Source organism: Magallana gigas, chromosome 5, assembly GCF_963853765.1.
Source record: "Magallana gigas chromosome 5, xbMagGiga1.1, whole genome shotgun sequence".
Lineage (NCBI taxonomy): Eukaryota > Metazoa > Mollusca > Bivalvia > Ostreida > Ostreidae > Magallana > Magallana gigas.
This window is the reverse complement of record NC_088857.1, coordinates 40985259-41003231: the sequence shown is the minus strand read 5'-3', so window position 1 is coordinate 41003231 and position 17973 is coordinate 40985259. Positions and strand designations below refer to the sequence as shown.

At 32.8% G+C, this 17973-nt stretch overlaps 2 protein-coding genes across 2 annotated transcripts; one reads left to right on the top strand and one right to left on the bottom strand.

The window, feature by feature from the left end:
* The first annotated feature begins 14 nt into the window (after positions 1 to 14).
* LOC105323281 (condensin-2 complex subunit H2) lies at positions 15 to 14674 on the top strand. The gene is made up of 21 exons (XM_011422359.4): positions 15 to 152; positions 1195 to 1328; positions 1460 to 1561; positions 1777 to 1832; positions 3220 to 3301; positions 3757 to 3825; positions 4019 to 4098; positions 4271 to 4410; positions 4631 to 4747; positions 5020 to 5108; positions 5418 to 5483; positions 5885 to 5954; positions 6101 to 6217; positions 6829 to 6953; positions 7319 to 7367; positions 7444 to 7581; positions 7762 to 7829; positions 9691 to 9792; positions 10386 to 10532; positions 12189 to 12683; positions 14414 to 14674. Exons 2-20 carry the CDS (start codon positions 1203 to 1205, stop codon positions 12330 to 12332), a joined length of 1887 nt encoding a protein of 628 aa, XP_011420661.3. The 5' UTR covers positions 15 to 152; positions 1195 to 1202; the 3' UTR covers positions 12333 to 12683; positions 14414 to 14674.
* LOC105323294 (toll-like receptor 4) lies at positions 14654 to 17539 on the bottom strand. Its single transcript, XM_066085424.1, has one exon. It carries the CDS (start codon positions 17509 to 17511, stop codon positions 15442 to 15444), a length of 2070 nt encoding a protein of 689 aa, XP_065941496.1. The 5' UTR covers positions 17512 to 17539; the 3' UTR covers positions 14654 to 15441.
* Between the last annotated feature and the right edge of the window lie 434 nt (positions 17540 to 17973).

Genomic DNA, 17973 nt, shown 5'->3' with positions numbered 1-17973 from the left:
GTTCAAAAGGTTTCAGGAGTATCCAATGAAAAATAGTTTGATTAAAAGTCCATGGCGAAGCTCAAAAGCGGGAATACAAACATGGAGAAATGTCAACATTACGAAATGGAAAGTCACCTGTATTGAATTAAATTGAAGTGGCATTATTTACGGTAATTTGTTCTACAGTGTCTTGCGATTGATAAACTGCTCTCATTAGAGATAAACAGCAAGATTCAATCGGTTGTTTCTCTCAAGGCCATGGTGGTATAAAAGTATACGGCATTTGTAACCACTAGTTCAGCTGTTCAGTAGTTGTTGTGTTTTTTAGGAGACAACTGTTATGGAAAAACTGTTGGGTTCCTAACTTTTCCATTTTTAGGCTATGTGACGTGTGTTGACGATAAACAGTATATTACTTCATAAATAAATAAGAAAAAGCTATATTTATTTAAGAAATAAGCAGCAATTTATAAAGTTCACTGAGATATGAACTTGGTTGGTCATGTGATTAAATCCTGTGAAGCCTGATGGGCTTCTCAGAAGAGAAGGTATGATCAGGTACCAACCAAGTTCATATCCCTTTTTAACGTCATGCTATTTATTTCTTATATTTACATTTGAAAAATGGCAAATCATTCAGAATCGTTAATATAACTGTGTTTTTACGTTTACAATATTTCCGTGTGGTTATCATTGTGACTTAATTCACGGAAATGTTCACCCAGAATTGAAGGTTTTTGTATTATATATATAGGTTCATATATAGGAAGCATATTTGCAAATGTAAATATTAAATCTTATGCATAAGATTATACATCTTAATAAGGATAATTACATTAACCTGAGAGCAAAAAAAATCTACAAATAGGAACAAAAAACTACTTATTGTACATTGCTACAAAAAGTTTTTAAGAGAAAATGAAATGAAAAAATTAGTCCGAATTTCCAGTTTGTTTCAGTTTTAATTTACCTTAATTTGTTGTAGCATATCTTCCTCAAATAAATAAAACATGGATATCAATATTTGTTAATAACATTGTTATTTTGTGTTTTTTAAACAACTTTTGACCTCAGGTATTGAACTTAGTATATAATATTTTTTGAAATCTCAAACCCGAATAAACGTAATCCTTAAGTCATAAGATTATGTGCATCGACACAACTTTAAATTCTTGATATGGTGTTAAATACCGGTATATTTTTCATTTTTAGATTAAAATATGGGGTTATCAAATATGCAAGACGATTTGGAATCCAGGTTTGCTAATTTACTGCAGCCTATCCGAGACCTGACTAAGAACTGGGATGTAGACATAGCATCATCTCTAGAGGACTATCTAGAAGAAGTAGAAAATTACATTGTCAATTTGGTTTTACTCAAATATCTTTTATAAACATGATAAATGTGATGATTTAGTTTTACAGGTTGGAAAATAGTTTTTGATACAATATGCTTTGTTTTCAATTTATTCCTTAGCTTGACAAGATAGTGGTAACATTCGATGGCGGGATAACCACCATGAATTTTGCTGAAGCTGCCATGCTAATTCAAGGCTCTGTTTGTGTTTTTGGCAAAAAGGTTTGGATAAGACTGTTTGCTTGTACAGAATATCAGGTTTTTTCTTTGATGTACAGTAAACATGATCAAAAGTAAAAGAAATAATGACACCTAATGATTTGAAAAGGAATATGTTAATGAACTTAAAAGCATAAAGTTTACCAAGATTTTGCATAAAATAATATTGTTTTCTTTAATCCAAATTGAATGGTTGAATTACATAATTTTTGTTGCAGGTGGAATATCTATATTCCTTGGTTTATCAAGTTTTGGACTTGCTGGCAAGTAAAAAGTAAATCTCTTTATATATTGATTTATTTTAATCCTTTATTTTGTTGCTTGAAAAAAAAAGAATTAATCAAGTAGAGGTACATTATGTACTCACTTTAAAGTCATGTGAATAGCACACACTAATACTGGTGAATTACCCAGAAAGCACACTCACCAATATGGCGCATGAAACCTGAGTCTACTTATTCTTCAGATATTAAGAAGCATAGTGAAAAAAAGAAAGAAGTATATATTTGTTCCTATCTCCATATTTGAAACATACCCCTCACTTCCCAGCAGCGTTTGGCTTAAATAAGTTGGAATTACATGTATACACAAGACTTTACAATAATTCATGTCAAATTCTAAAGCAAGTCTGTTGTGTATGTGCTTGTGGTCTGTTGTATAGTAAAGAAACCAGTTTATCATGTATGTTCATACTATGGCATTATTTTAAGAGTCAAGACAAACAATAAATAAAAGTAACTATTAAAATAAACTTAAGGACGTTGTTTACTCAGGGTTTGAGTTCTCCAATCCGGATTGTTAAAAAGTCCAATTTCATGAGTAAAATTTGTTTTAAATACAAAAAGTATTTATGAAATGAATTATTATTGACATAACAATCGATATGTTTACTAAATTATGGAACTAGGCTCTGACAAAGTTTGACTTTTAGCAAAACAGAGGAAATTCGGATTAAATTTTTCAGATTTTGTTTTCCACTGAAATATTTTTGGTAGTACTATAATTTTTAAAGTTAAGATTTTATTTGGTAGTCAACATAATTTTGCATATTTTCTGTTGGTTTCATCTTGCTTTTTCCTTTAGATAATCGTATGGCACAAACTACAAAAATATTGAAAAATGCTTAAAAATGATAAAAGACACCATATGTCAAAATTTTGATCATTGACCTCATATAAATTTCATGCCAGCAGAGAAAGGTCAATATACTTAGTTTAATACTATATATGTTTTAGCGTTATCATCATTCAGTTTTTTGTTATATTGAATCAAAAATGGGTAGTAATTTGAAAACTGATAGAGGAAATTCGGACTAAAATATCTATAAAAATTGTGAATGAAAACTTAATGCTTTGTATCCATTTAATGTCACTGCCATTCATGAACTGTTTTTCATTTGTTAAAAAGTTCAGCAATTTGTATTATTTTCACAGTTAAGAAAATCTCAATCATAGTGTAATTTTTTTATGGATTTTTCTTAAATTTTCAAAAAATATTCAATGGCCATTAACTCAAAAAGTAGGTCATTGACCTACTTTTTTGAAAGTGAAGAATAACACTACCATGTAAGATCTATAACACACAATAGTTGGTTTTTCATTATCATCAGTGGAATTTTTTTTCATTCTGAGTAAACGTCATCCTTAACAATACATTTGTAGAAAACAGAACAAACAGTCCTCAGTTGATAACAATGGAGATGATGAGGATGCAGCTGATTTTGACAGAAATGAAGATGAAGAGGTTATTTTACTTGAAATACATATAGATACCGTGAAAGCAGAAATATCTATTTGGAATTTTTTTATTTATTTCATTGGATATGTTAGATATCTATTTAGCATTGTAAGTGTTGTTAGTGTTAGAAAAATGAAATGAAATCCTAAGAACTCATTTTAGAACATGCATCACAGAAATTAATTATTTCATCCAAAAATAACATTTCTTCTAAAATACATGTAAATATGCAAACCCTCTTATCATTATATTTTGAACTATTATGAATTTTAACAACAAAAAACCTGCAGTAAGAACAATAGGATTACAAAAAGGGTCGTTTTTTGATATTTTTTTTATTCCTTAAATGTATCGATAGATAAACACTTATTACAAAAGGTTTTTTTTCCTATAAGTTTTGTACTAAATGTATATGTATATGCATGTTTCTATAGACTAACCGTCTTTCTCTGCACCTATAGTTCCTGAGCCTAGATGATATCCAACAGCACAAGAAAATTGTCCTGAAGGAAGATGAATATGGAAACAAGGTTTGTTTATTCATGGCTGAAATCCTGTCACTAGTCAATTTATAAAGCTTGATGTTTTATTATAATATTTTGTGGCTTTAATTTTACAAAATCTTAGCTCACAATTAAACTAACATAAGAGAAGTTTATTTTTGAGGGGTGACTTATGTTTGTCATCAGACTTTGATTTCCAGTATTTTGTTTTTGTCTGTAGAATGTGATGCCTGTTCCTTTGATGCCTCTCTCCCTGACTCCTTTAGAGGAAGGAGAAAAGGGAGATGACCCTTTGTTAAGGTAAATTTTAACTTTTCTGTCTTTCCATCCATGTCAAGCACATATTTTACATTTTGAACAACAATTAGTTTAAGATATGTTTTATGTAAAGTCCCTTTTAAGTAAATTTTTTAAACTACCTTATATGCCATCAGTAGATTAAATGTTTTCAAGATTGAATTTTCTATTTCAGTAAGAAGGGAGAGGTTTTGGCCAGCAGGAATGACTTTAATATGAACACCTGTTCTGTCCATGAGACTGGCACGCTTCTACTGGACATGTCTTTCATGGCACTTCTGCAAAAGGCTCTGGCAGACTGTGTATCTATACAAGGTAAGATCATTTTATACCCATATACCCCACAACTCAAGATTTAATTTCACAAAAGTTCTTAAGAATACATGTACCAATATCAAAAATATAGTAGAGTTCTCAAGTACACAAATATTTAACCACAAACACCAAGTGTCATAAAAGAAATCAAGAAGTCAAAATCAAAATACCTAATAAAATATATGAAAGATTAATAAAAAAAAAATCCTTTGTGTAATAGGTGCATCCTTGGACACCATACAGGAAGAGAGTGCTGACCAGTGTACACAGGGAATGATGGGAAGAGACAATGTAGAGGATGTGGAAGCCGAGACCTGCCAACCACCAGATGTCTCAAGTAGGCACCTCTCTCTCTCTCTCTCTCTCTCTCTCTCTCTCTCTCTCTCTCTCTCTCTCTCTCTCTCTCTCTCTCTCTCTCTCTCTCTCCATTTACTTTCTTCTTTGTCTATGAAATGCATGTCCTTCTTCCATTTCATTTTACACATATACTTATGGAGAGGGTTTTAAAAGAATGCAGTACTATGGGTTCTGGTTGTATTAATTTTATAAATAAAATAAAAAGTAAATACTTTTGTATCAACATGTTCTCATCATATATTTCATCCTAAGTGGGAGAGCATGCTGATGATGTAGAACCCCTGGACCCTGTCCCCATGGAGGATGAGGTGGATGGAAACTTCCCTCCCAACAACAGAGAAGTAAGTGTAGTGGGTTTTATTCGGATATGAATTTTGATTTTAAATTTATTTCACTCTTTATGCTCCTTTATGCTTTAAGTGTCAGTCATTGGGTTACATTACTTACCCTGTAATCCATGCATGACTCTTATTGTAAAAAACTTAAAGCACAATTTTGTGAAATTTTACTTAATTCCAGGCATCAGTTCTTAGGCTTACAAATATATTATTAGTACAACATTCAAATTTTAATGTATCAGTATTTTGTGAGCACTATTTGGTAGATAATCATGTGAATGTTACCTTCCTATTTTTGAATATGTTTTTCAGAGTTTAGATACTCAAATTCTGCGAAGATCTGAGAGAAAAAAAGTACAAATTGTACCTCCTAAACCTGTAAGTGTTCATCTGGATTCTTTTATGATTCAATTTATGTGATATGTTTAACAAAATTTTACAAACACAACATAAGAGTAAAGTAAAATATACACCAAAGTTTTCTTACCGGTAAATTAATGAGTTGATTAATGAACATTTTTTTTTTAAAGTTTATTTCTTCGTATAGTATCACAACTTTTCCAAATCATATGGGGGGGGGGGGGGGATAAGGGGTTGGCAATAAGGGATGCAAATTTATGATGTGAAGTTAATTTATTGAAACAAATAAAAATTTGTGATGCTTAGTTTTTTCTGATTGCATTTAGATTTGTAAATATAAAAAAATCAGCAAGGAATTCTTTTAACGCAATAGAGTGGTGAACCTGTATTATGTACACTTGCATTTAAATTCTTGACAGATCATTGATCACTGGAAAATGCTTGACCCTCATGAACCAGGTCATACTGCTGAGAGGAATGTCAAAAGAGGTGAATATCAATGCATTCAAGTCAGAAACAAAATATATATGATGGGATAAAGATAAGCTGTAGATGAATGGAGGTTTAAAGTAAAAAAAGTGATTGTATCTGAATTTATTGTAAATCTAAGTTAAATCACATATCTTTTTCTACAGGGAAGACATTCAAGATCCCAGAAAATGTTGATGATAGACTTTCAAACAAGAGAAAAAGGAAAAGGCAGCCAGAGATCAAGAAATTATGTCCCCTGACCCAGTTTGTTTGTCAAACATGTATGTAGGCTTTACCACATTTCACTTTTAAGGTGGTATGGGACACTTCCATGTTGTGACGTATTGTTTATCAAAATAAACAATAAAACAAAATGTAATTACATAAGTAGTTTCTTTCCCAATATTGTCACCTAACAGCCTAGCACAGTGGGTTGGAGGGTTTACTACAAATCTGTAAGTCATTAGTTCGAATCCCGCTGAGGGTTTTACAATTTTTACCTCTCCAAATAATTTTAAAAGCTATTTTTAGGGTTTAAAGAGTAAAATTCTAAATCAGTGAAAGTATTTCAGTTTTAATGTACTTTAATCAGCATTAATAGTATCGACAAATGTCCCATTCCACCTTAAGCACACACAAAGAACCAAATCCTTTATAAAAAAAAGAAGATAGTTTTTAAAATAAGTATGGGAATATAAAAAGCTTCTACTATTAAAATAAAACCCACTGTACCAGATATTTCAATCACAAAAAACCTTAACATATAGCTTTGAATTCTGTCAAAAGTATATCAAAGTGGTGTGAAATATGCATTGGGAAATCTTTTACACACAAAACCATTTCTGAATGTATGTACAGAAGTAAACCATTAAACTTAACTTTTGTATTGTAGTCACAAATGTGGAGAAATACCCAAAGAATCCTCTGAAAGTGGTTTCATTTCCAGAGCTGGACAAACCATTTTGGACCGAATACAAAAGAAGACAGGCCCTATCAAGGAAAGAGAGCAAAGTGAAGGTAGATCTATGCAATTGATGTTAGATATATATGATAGACACTGCTTAATATTATACATGTAGTTATAATTCAGGAAATATTGTATTAAACACACTTCCATAACAACTGGAACCCCCCCCCCCCCCCCCCCCCCCCAAAAAAAAAAAAGAAATCATGATGTCCCAGATTGCAAACACATGAGGAAAACTTTCCTGTTGTTAATGGATTCTTTGCTTGACTGTACTATTCTTAACTCTGAAATCTTAGTATTTTGGTAGCAGCATTCACCTTTAAAAGTTACTTTTTTCAATCATGATATCAAATGTTCATTTCTCATAGAGGGATTTATATTTTCATTTGAATTTATATTTTCACTGTATTTTCAGATGGCTTATGTGGAGGAGGAATTCACAGAGGAACAAGAGGAGCAAGAAGGTGAGAATTTTAAAGAATGAGAAAAGAATTACATGTGTCCAGAATTTCAATACATTGACTATTTATTTTAACACAGATTTCCATGAAGATAGTGGCAATGATGCGGCCGATATCTTGTTGCCCCAGATGAATGAGGATCGGCTGTTTGACGCCATTAATTCTGCAGTGGATGATGCCCCATTCTCTGCAATGACAGGGTCCTCGGAACATAATGGTTAGGAAGGGATTTATACATGTGGCAGACAATCAACAAATGCAATTTATAATGTAATTTAAAAAGAACTGATAAACTACTGAATAATTTTTATATTTTTGAAGGAGAATGAGCATATTTTTTTTTAAAAACTTTATGATGCTTTTTTTTTAAAGTTTGCAGAACATACTGTTTTTTCAGGTTTCAGTGCCTCGTTTAATAAGGGTATTATAATTAATGACTATGAAGACCTTGTCAAACAACATGTGGTGAGTCCTCTTTAATCTGCTGAATTAGATAAGTTTAAAATATTTAAGAATCCAATGCTTTATTCTCTATAACAACAATGCTCAGCACTCACTGAAATTATGTCAGAGTTCAAAATAACAATATACTTACTCAAGTTGAAAAAACCCCAACATTTATTTATGGATTTGCAATGAATTTTACAGTAAGTCAGATGTTAAGTCCATTTGTCCTACAGAATAACAAATATGTAAGAGAATATTGGATCTTATTTAACCTTTATATGTCAATTAATTGCTTTCGTCCAACCAATTCATCCAAAGATTACCAACGTAAATATTAGTATTTACATTCTCAGCATTTTTTTAAAAGTCAATAGATTTAACACTGTTTTCAGCAGAGGGCAAACATTTAATTTAAGGAATGAATTCAATATTTATTTGTTTTATACAATATAAAATGTTTTGGGGCAGTTTATCCTTTAAACCACAAAGCAGTTTATAAAAAAGCGTACTTAATTACTGTCCCAAACCATTTTATATCGTATAAAACTAATAAATATTGAATTCATTGCATATAATTTAATTGTTTGTAATTAGTTGTAGATGTAGTTGTAGAGAAACAGTCATTTGACATTTAAAATGACATCAAATTGTACAAAATTCAAACATAACACAGGTGGATTAATATGTTTTGACGTTAGTTTAAAGGGGAAGGAAACTAAAAATATGTTGTACAATAAATCAACTAATTATCATCTACTATAATTGTAAATCGTATTTATTTTCATTAAAAACCCCGGAACAATGAATAAATCAAGAAAATCGATCGCTTAATTTAAATTTCCCGCCACCATGGGTGCTGCCTTTGAACTTTAATCTATGACGTCACACCATCTATTCCGGTTTGTCTTATCAACATAACATCAGTATATTCGCTCTAAATGACAAGTTCTGGTAAATTTGAAACAATATTGATTTGAGACCGTTCTTTTACCTAAGCAAACTACAAACTAACGTCAAATGGAGCATGTTCGTTGAAATCTAAAAGCGGAGGTTAGTGTCGGAGAAATATCCGCGTAAATGTGGAAATTGTCAACAGATGCCATGTCTGCCGTCGTTATTTCGACATGGTAATTCCGACTTTAAAGAATGAATTTTAAACATTCCGATTACAATTATAACATTTATTCAGTAAGCAAAGAATTTGACTTGAATTCAGAAAATTTAATCGAGGTCGTTTTCAACTTTGAATGATAGCAGATTAACAGCTGCCATGCATTTACTTATTAAAATGCATATATTTATGTATACAATGATACATGTATTTATTCTTTAGATTGACGTTCTTAGATTGACGTGTGAACTCAAACATTATCAATTTTGTTTAGTCGATTACTTGAGTAACAGAAAGGCATAAACCAGCGTTAATTATATTCAGAGCACTGTGTACATTCATTTGTATATGTAAACCAAACCGGAATAGATGGTGTGACGTCAAAATAATTAATTTTTTTGGTTTTTAATACAAAAGAGTTCTACATCATGTCAGCCTCCAGTAAATACGATTTCTCCAACTTCAAACGTTAGTTAAGGCTTAATTACGTATTTTATTTTCAAAACAGCATGACCACGTGATAATTTACACCAATTTATTAAAATAAATAAATTATGTTTTTGACTTTCCTTCCCCTTTAACTGTGAAAGGCAACATTCTTCATACAATATTAAACAATTTTTTAGCCAATCAGAAATTGTGTTAAAACCAGAATTAAATTATTCATAGGTGACCTAATTTTAATGAGATATTAATGTATTTAAATAATGACTTGAGTCAATGATCAGTGATGATTGGAAATGAGAAAAGAATTTCTTTTGTGAACAGGAGCAGTACATGGCCAGTGCCCAGGAGTATGTCAAGATGACAGAGTTGTCTCGGAGGGTGTCTGAGTGGGAGGAGAGGGTCCTCCCCAAACTAGAGGAGGAGGTCAGCAATCCAGTCAATATATATTACATAAAAATACACTCACTCTACTAATTCTGATTCATTATTTATAAAAGACCGAATTTTTTAATCACAAGACTAAAGTACTATTAACTAAAGGAAAACCAATATTTGTTAAGATTATCATGACAACAGTTTTTAATTTGCTTTGATGTTACATCAGTTGGTACTCAGAATACCATGGGTATTTCCCCTCTAAATTTTGTTTCAATTTCATCCTGACCTGGTTGGTATTTTGAAGAATAAGAGGAGTACCCAAATTTTTTATTTACTCTTATAGGTGGGAAGGTATGTCCCAATTATAATAAAAATAAGGGCCTGTGTTGACTTATCGTACATGATCATGTACTGACTGATTTAAAGTATAGTTGTCTTTTGTCTACGTATTTGTACTTAAAATGAAGTAACTTTCATTCGCCATGACTTTATTACATGTTGTAAACTTGACAGATATAACAAATTACATTTATAGCGAAGCGAAAACGTCTGTAACTGGCACTTCATTATAAGCGTGTTTTTCTGTACATTGTGACACATGTATTTCTGTCATAAAAGTTTATCTTTTATTCCATCAGGACACCCATGATCCGTTTGATATAAACAAATATGGAAGTCTGCTGATTGGATCCTTAAAGAAGGAGTCCAACACTGCATTCAAGGAGGTGGTCAAAGCCAAGAAGACCTACGAAATCTCCAGGATATTTCTAGCTTCCCTCATGCTGGTAAGTATGGCTTCTCTTGATTGCCAAACTGTGTTGGTGTAGATGAAATTACCACAATAACTTCTTTTTCCCGAGATCAGGAGCCATTGACATTGAAGATGACATCGGGATGTAACCACTACATGTACATTTATATTCATTAAGCATTATAGTACATTTATATTCATTAAACGTTATAGTACATTTATATTCATTAAGCATTATAGTACATTTATATTCATTAAGCATTATAGTATCATTTTTTGTCCCCCGCCGCAACGCGGAGCGGGGACATAGAAATGCCGGGCGTCCATCCGTCCATGGGTCCGTGTGTCTGTGCGTCCGTGGGTCCGTGCGTCCATCCGTCACACTTTTTTGTAAGCGCTCTCATGCCTACAAATTTTGACGGATTTTCATTAAATTTATACCAAATGTTTATACCACTATTACCTTGGTCAAGTTCAAAAATCAGCTTTGGTCGATACTTTTTGTTGGAGTTATGGGACTTTGACTGCAATAATGACTCCGTTTTATCCAAAAATTGACCTTGTAAGCGCTCTCATGCCTACAAATTTTGACAGATTTTCATTAAATTTATACCAAATGTTTATACCACTATTACCTTGGTCAAGTTCGAAAATCAGCTTTAGTCGATACTTTTTGTTGGCGTTATGGGACTTTGACCACAATCATGACTCCGTTTTATCCAAAAATTGACCTTGTAAGCGCTCTCATGCCTACAAATTTTGACGGATTTTCATTAAATTTATACCAAATGTTTATACCACTATTACCTTGGTCAAGTTCGAAAATCAACGTTAGTCGTTACTTTTTGTTGGCGTTATTGGACTTTGACCACAATCATGACTCCGTTTTATCCAAAAATTGACCTTGTAAGCGCTCTCATGCCTACAAATTTTGAAGGATTTTCATTCAATTTATACCAAATGTTTATACCACTAATACCTTGGTCAAGTTCCTAAATCAGCCTTGGTCGATAGACTCGATACTAGTATACTGCTTGACCGGCGGGGGACCCTGGAATTCTATTCTTGTTTTTCTGGACTTTGTCTTGCAATTGGATATCACAATTCCTCTTTTTGGGGAAGTCAACACAACAAAAGTATTGTCCAGTCTTTGAAAAAGTACTGATGAAGGCAGTCCATGAAGAAAATAATTCCTAAGAATTTTTGAATTGTAGTCAGTGATGATAAAACTGAATATGACTCAGAAAAGGAGAGGATTATCCTTGTTCACCATATTTTTTATCGTTTACATCTAACATGTATTCTTCAGCACCAATTCTATGTTTGCCTCTGACTTATTTATGATTTAAAGTATTTTGCTGTACAGATTCCTGATATAATAGGGCTGGGACGATACATACTTCGCTGATTCGTTACTTATCAAGAATGCGATGTGAAACATAATATGATACATTGCAACTAAAAGAAAACATGAAAAAGGGTTTAGAATTTATTGATTTTGTCAATGTATTACTGCATGTCCAGAGTAACAGGTTTTCAATTCGGTGCAACTGATGGCAAAAGGTAAGGAAATCAGACATGCAAAAGTCTATGTGGGATATGGCTTTTTTTTCTTTTACTTTTATAAATATGTATGGTTAATGAATCACCTTAAATGAGAATAACAATAAAGTTGTTTATGTTTTGACAGGCCAACACAGGAAATGTGGAAATTGTTAGCAAAGGTGATTTAGAGGTCGGTATGGACAGGTTTGAATTACACTTGCTGTCCACAAAAAGACACTTTGAACATTTGGAGGAATATCAAGCCCCATCCATAGCTGACAAAGGATAATGGGATCAAGGAGTTGTGTTTTAGTCAGGAAAAATACTGTGTTTTCTGCCTGACAGAATTTTAAAAGGAAACTTTCAGCAATTTCTGTGATCATCTTTATACCCATTTTTACCTGTTTGAAAAAAATAATCAAAAAACTTTCTTTGACGATTGATAAAATTGATTGATAATTCACTTAATACAATCTTTTTATTGTAAATTTACTGCTTTTCTTACTACACATTGACAAAGATGAATATATGCTACTGTAGATTTCTTATTTTTTTCGAGTACTGTATTATTCGACTGTATTGCATCAAATCAAGAGCATATGAAATCGCAAACACCAGATTTGTTTCATAGTTTTATTAGGTCACCTGAGTCACTCAGGTGACCTATTGCTATTGGTCTTCGTCCGTCGTCGTGCGTCGTGCGTCTGTGCGTCGTGCGTTAACAATTTTACATTTTTAACTTCTTCTTGAAAACTACCAGGCCAATCGTTACCATTTTTGGTGTAAAGCATCTCTATGGTAAGAAGAATCTAAATTGTGAAATTCATGGCTCTACCACCCCTGAGGTGCCACATGGGGGGCCAAATATGCAAAAAAAGCCAAATTTTCAAAAATCTTCTTCTCTACTCCCACGCATGTGAGGAAAAAACTAAATGCATGGTTATGTTGTCCATGAAGCCCTCTACCAAAATTGAGAAATTTATGGCCCCTGGGTCAGGGGTTCTGGCTCTAGGGTGGGGCCAATGTGGCCATATAGTAAAAATGTATTTAATCTTAGAAAATCTTCTTCTCTACCCCCACATATATTTGTTAAAAACTAAATGCATGATTATGATGTCCATGAAGCCCTCTACCAAAATTGTGAAATTCATGACCCCTGGGTCAGGGGTCCAGGCTCTAGGGTGAGGCCAATATGGCCAAATAGTAAAAATGTATTAAATCTTAGAAAATCTTCTTCTCTACTCCCATATATATTTGTTAAAAATTAAATGCATTGTTATGATGTCCATGAGGCCCTCTACCAAAATTGTGAAATTCATGACCACTGGGTCAGGGGTTCAGGCTCTAGGGTTGGGCCAATATGGCCATATAGTAAAAAAAATTTAAATCTTAAAAAATCTTCTTCTCTACTCCCACACATGTGAGCAAAAAACTGAATACATGGTTATGATGCCCATGAGGGCCTCTACTAAAATTGTGAAATTCATGACCCCTTTGTTAGGTGTTCAGGCTCTAGGGTTGGGCCAATATGGCCATATAGTAAAAATGTTTTAAATCTTAAAAAATCTTCTCTACTCCCACACATGTGGGCAAAAAAAATGAATACATGGTTATGATATCCACAATCTCCTTGACCTAAATTGTGAAATTCATGGCCCCTGAGTCAGGGGTTCAAAACATGAAGGGGAGGTGGGGGCGCAATATGGCAATATAGTGTTAATGCATATAATGTTTAAACATTTTCTTCTCTATTCTCACACATCTGTATAAAAAAACTGACTAATAATTATGTTTCCCAGGAAGTCCTCTACTGAAATTTTAATTTTCATGTCCCCTCAAGGATGGGTTTTGACTCTAGGGCAGGGCCAAAATGGATGTATAGATGTTAATGCATACTGTGGTTTCATTAATTTTCAAGGGCATCAAATTTCGTGGATAAAGTGAATATCACAGTTTCAAGGATACGTAAATTCGTGGCCAATGACCCTATCAATACAAAATGTTAATAAAAATTGCACTTCAATGAACATTTAATTTCGTGGATCAACTAAACAACGAAATCCACGAAAATTGGTATTCAACGAATATTGATGAAACCACAGTATAACGTTAAAAAATTATTTTCTTTACTCCCACACACCTGAAAGGAAAACTGAATTCATGATTTTGTAGACCAGATCTTTTAGTTTTTCACCAAAATAATAGGTTTCACAGTTCTTTTTGAAACGTGGTCGTCATTACAAATTTATAATTTTTCTACTCAAGTATGAAACCTAATTAATTAGATGCATATATGAGACTCCATGACAAGTTTGTGTATGGGATATATGCTACTCAGGTGACCGTTAAGGCCAATTGGCCTCTTGTTAGTTTTACGTCTGTCAGAAAAATAAAAGTGAGATTTTATAATCAAAGAGATGTTCCTCTCGCGATTTTACGCTGATATTGATTCATCATGTTTACCGGTAATTTGGAGTTTACAGCATAGTGAATAGTCAATGAAAGATTGTAATTTTTTCTTTTACTATGATTTCAAATGTGCATGTTATTTTTGGGTTATTGTCTGAGAAAAGATCACTAAATGTGTTTGTATATGATTGAAAGAAATATAAAGTCATACTTAGTCATTTATTTTCTTTTGTTTTTATGTTTCCTTATAAAAAGCAAAAAGGTTCAATTTATTTTTACATTTGCAAATTCCTTATATGAACCTATAGAATAGCAAAAAAGTTCAATTCTGTGTGAACCTTTTAACAACGCCACAATGATTACCGCACACGCTATTCGTTTGACTGTTGGATCATTGTAAACATAAAAACATGATCGTTATCTTAACTATTTGCCTTTCTCAAATTTAAATATAAGAAATAAACAGCTATGTTATTAAGTTCATTGGGATATGAACTTAATGTATGAGAAGCTGGTCGGGCTTCACATATGATTTGATCGTGTGACCCACCAAGTTCATATCGCAGTTAACTTTTGAACTTGGTTTTTAATTTCATAATTAAACTACAACTAATTAATGGTTATCTTATTTCCTGTTCTAACAGCTTTTGTAAAATATGACGGAAGTTTGTAGTGTAAGGAAATTTATTCTCCCTTCGTAAATTATTTTCTTGTTTAAAATTTCCTACTTGAACTTTTTTTCCTTTTTTAAAAAAAATTCAATTTATTGGTATTTTATTAATTTATGTGGTATGCTCTTGTAAATCGTACTTCTTTCACACAAGCAGATATGCGTAGTAGGATTTAAAGATCATACAACGCTTTTAACTCTCCAAGGTTTTCTATTTTTCTGTCATCATAACTCAAATTGCACATACTTTATACAGGCATTACACATGTAAGGCTTACATGTTTTAAAGTATCTTACTTAATATAAAAATGTCAGGAATTTACAACAATTTTTCTAATATTTTCCAGTACAGTTTTAGTTCTTCCTCCGTGTTAGGTTTGTTAATGTAACTGTTCTTCTTGTAATACTGCAGGACCTCCAGAGAAAGTTCTTTTTGGGGAATATCTTCAAGCACTGTCATTATGACAACTTCACGATTCATGTGGCTCTCTTCTGTGATAGCCATTCGCAATTCGTATTTGCACCAATCACTTTTAAGATAGGCGCGTGACATGAACACAATTGTCTTCTTACTGGAATGAATCGCCGAGACAATGTTCCTTGAAATGGATTTTCCAGGAATAAAGTCTCTGAAATGAACGCAAACGTTAAGTCTAAGCTCCGGATTTCCCTCTAACTCCTCTAACACTCTGTCAACGAATGGTCTGTCTTCGTCAGCAAAAGACAGAAACGCGTCAAACTGATAGCCATCATCGCATCCCCCAATTGGAATGTATCGTTTCCGTCTGAGACGAAACAAGTACCAGCGATAGATGAGTGCCCAACGTTTCTTGTATACAACAAGAGCGATGACAGACAGAATGAAGAGAAGACAAATAGTCTGAACAGGATACAGCCATTCTCGTTGGTCCTTACCACATTCTTCCTTCAGATACTGATACCCATATGTTATGTTGCCTTTAATACCAGTACATTCTTCAGTTTTTAAAATATTCACCTTCGATGTAAACAACCAGTCTAGAAAATCCAAGTTTTCGCAAGAACATAAAATCTTATTATGAAGAAGATTCACTTTAACCGTTTTGTTTTGACTTGTTGTGTCCAGCCTATCTCTGACTGATTTCGGAAGAGTTGCGAGTTTATTGCCGGAACAATCAATTAAAGTCAAAAACTTTAGATGACTTATATCTAAAGTCCATGACTCTATCCCGTTACTGCCAATGTAAAGCTCCTCTAAAAACATGCTATCCTTCAGCAGGTTTTTGTGGAGATGATTTATAAAGTTGTTTGTCATCTTCAAATATTTTAAAGATTTGAGCCCTTGGAAAACTTTTTTTGCCTCATTTGTGGCCATGAAAGGACCAAGTAAATTGTAGCTGATGTTTAGTGTTGTAAGCTGTGTTAAGTTCTTGAAAAAACCATTCTTGATAAAACGGCATTGGCTGTGTGATAAGTCCAATGTTTTTATGTTGTTGAATTGAGGATTAACATCAATGGGACCTATCCACTCATAATATTCACCCCTGGAAAAGTCTATGTGTTCTAGTTGACTGTGATTTGCAATGTTCAAACGCGGAATGCAAGGAGTCCCCCATACCATGCCTGTTGCGATTAAGGTTTTAAGACTTAATGAAACCACATGAACAAAGTATCCTACAGTTATATCTTTGCAGTGATGGTCGGTTTTGTTGTTCACATCTATCTCCAAATAAGTGTGTCGTCGTATTCCATAAAAATATCTACGCGTTGAACATTGCTCACTAAAGTCAAATTTCCGTAGCCTGTTGAGGTTGGCAATTTCGAACATATTTAAATCCAAATCAAATCGGTTTCCGCGAACAGATAGTTCTAGCAATGTCCTTGGCAAATAGTAAATGGCACCATTTTCTATAGCTTTAATATCGTTGTATGCAAAATGTAAAGTTTGGAGTGAAGTATTTGTAAGCAATGCTGAAATATTCCTCGGAAATGGAAAAGTAACCTTGACGCGGTTGATATTGCTTGCAAAGATATGTTTAATTTTGGTCTTGTCGAGTCCGTAGGTTGCATTAAACAAGTTATGTAAACCCAGATTTGCATTGTTTGATATTGTTAACCATTCCAAATCTGAAAACGAAGAAAAGCAACCCTTTGGTATACTTCTCAAATTGTTGAATGATATGTTGATGGCGCGCATTTTTTCGAAATTCCGGTTACAAAACACACTTGGGTTGCAGAAGACCCTGTTGACGTGGCAATTGAGCACTGTAACATTCTTAGGTATAACAGAAGCATCAAAAAATGTATTACAAGTCACAATTACATCGGATGAATTGTATGTGATGTTGCAAAAACAGGCCACCGAAGCAACTTTGGTGAATATGAAAACAACCAACGGTAATCTAAACATTTTTAAACAACCAATTTGATGTTTTCAGTTGATTATGGTAAACGATTTCCTTGGTTTGCTAAGAGCGTGTTTCTTTTAACGAATTGACACGTTTCCTTATAAGTGCATTATTTTTGGAATTGGTAAAATATAATTTATACATCAAGGAACACCCGAATCCACTATTAATTAGGTATATAATTTACATATCTTCCTTTTTTTCAATAAAATAATACCAATGCTTTGATTAGAAATACATGCATATTAATCGATTGGGCAGATTCCATTTCTGAACTCATCAACGTGCTATGGTTCTCAGTTTAAACGTATTGTTATTATCCTAAAGATGTTTTCTATTTAATTTAATTTTAACATTTTATTGAATAATTTTAGTAGGATTGGAAAAGAGATGTTATCTTTTCTTCAAGCATTAAATGTGAATTGATAAGAAAAGAAATTTCAATTTAGTTTACTGGCTGTCTA

Coding starts and splice junctions, on each gene's coding strand:
- LOC105323281 (XM_011422359.4), top strand. CDS start 1,203: ATGGGGTTATCAAATATGCAAGACGATTTGGAATCCAGGTTTGCTAAT. Junction 1,562..1,776: donor TTTGTGTTTTTGGCAAAAAG/GTTTGGATAAGA, acceptor TTTTTGTTGCAG/GTGGAATATCTATATTCCTT. Junction 1,833..3,219: donor GACTTGCTGGCAAGTAAAAA/GTAAATCTCTTT, acceptor ATACATTTGTAG/AAAACAGAACAAACAGTCCT.
- LOC105323294 (XM_066085424.1), bottom strand. CDS start 17,511: ATGTTTAGATTACCGTTGGTTGTTTTCATATTCACCAAAGTTGCTTCG.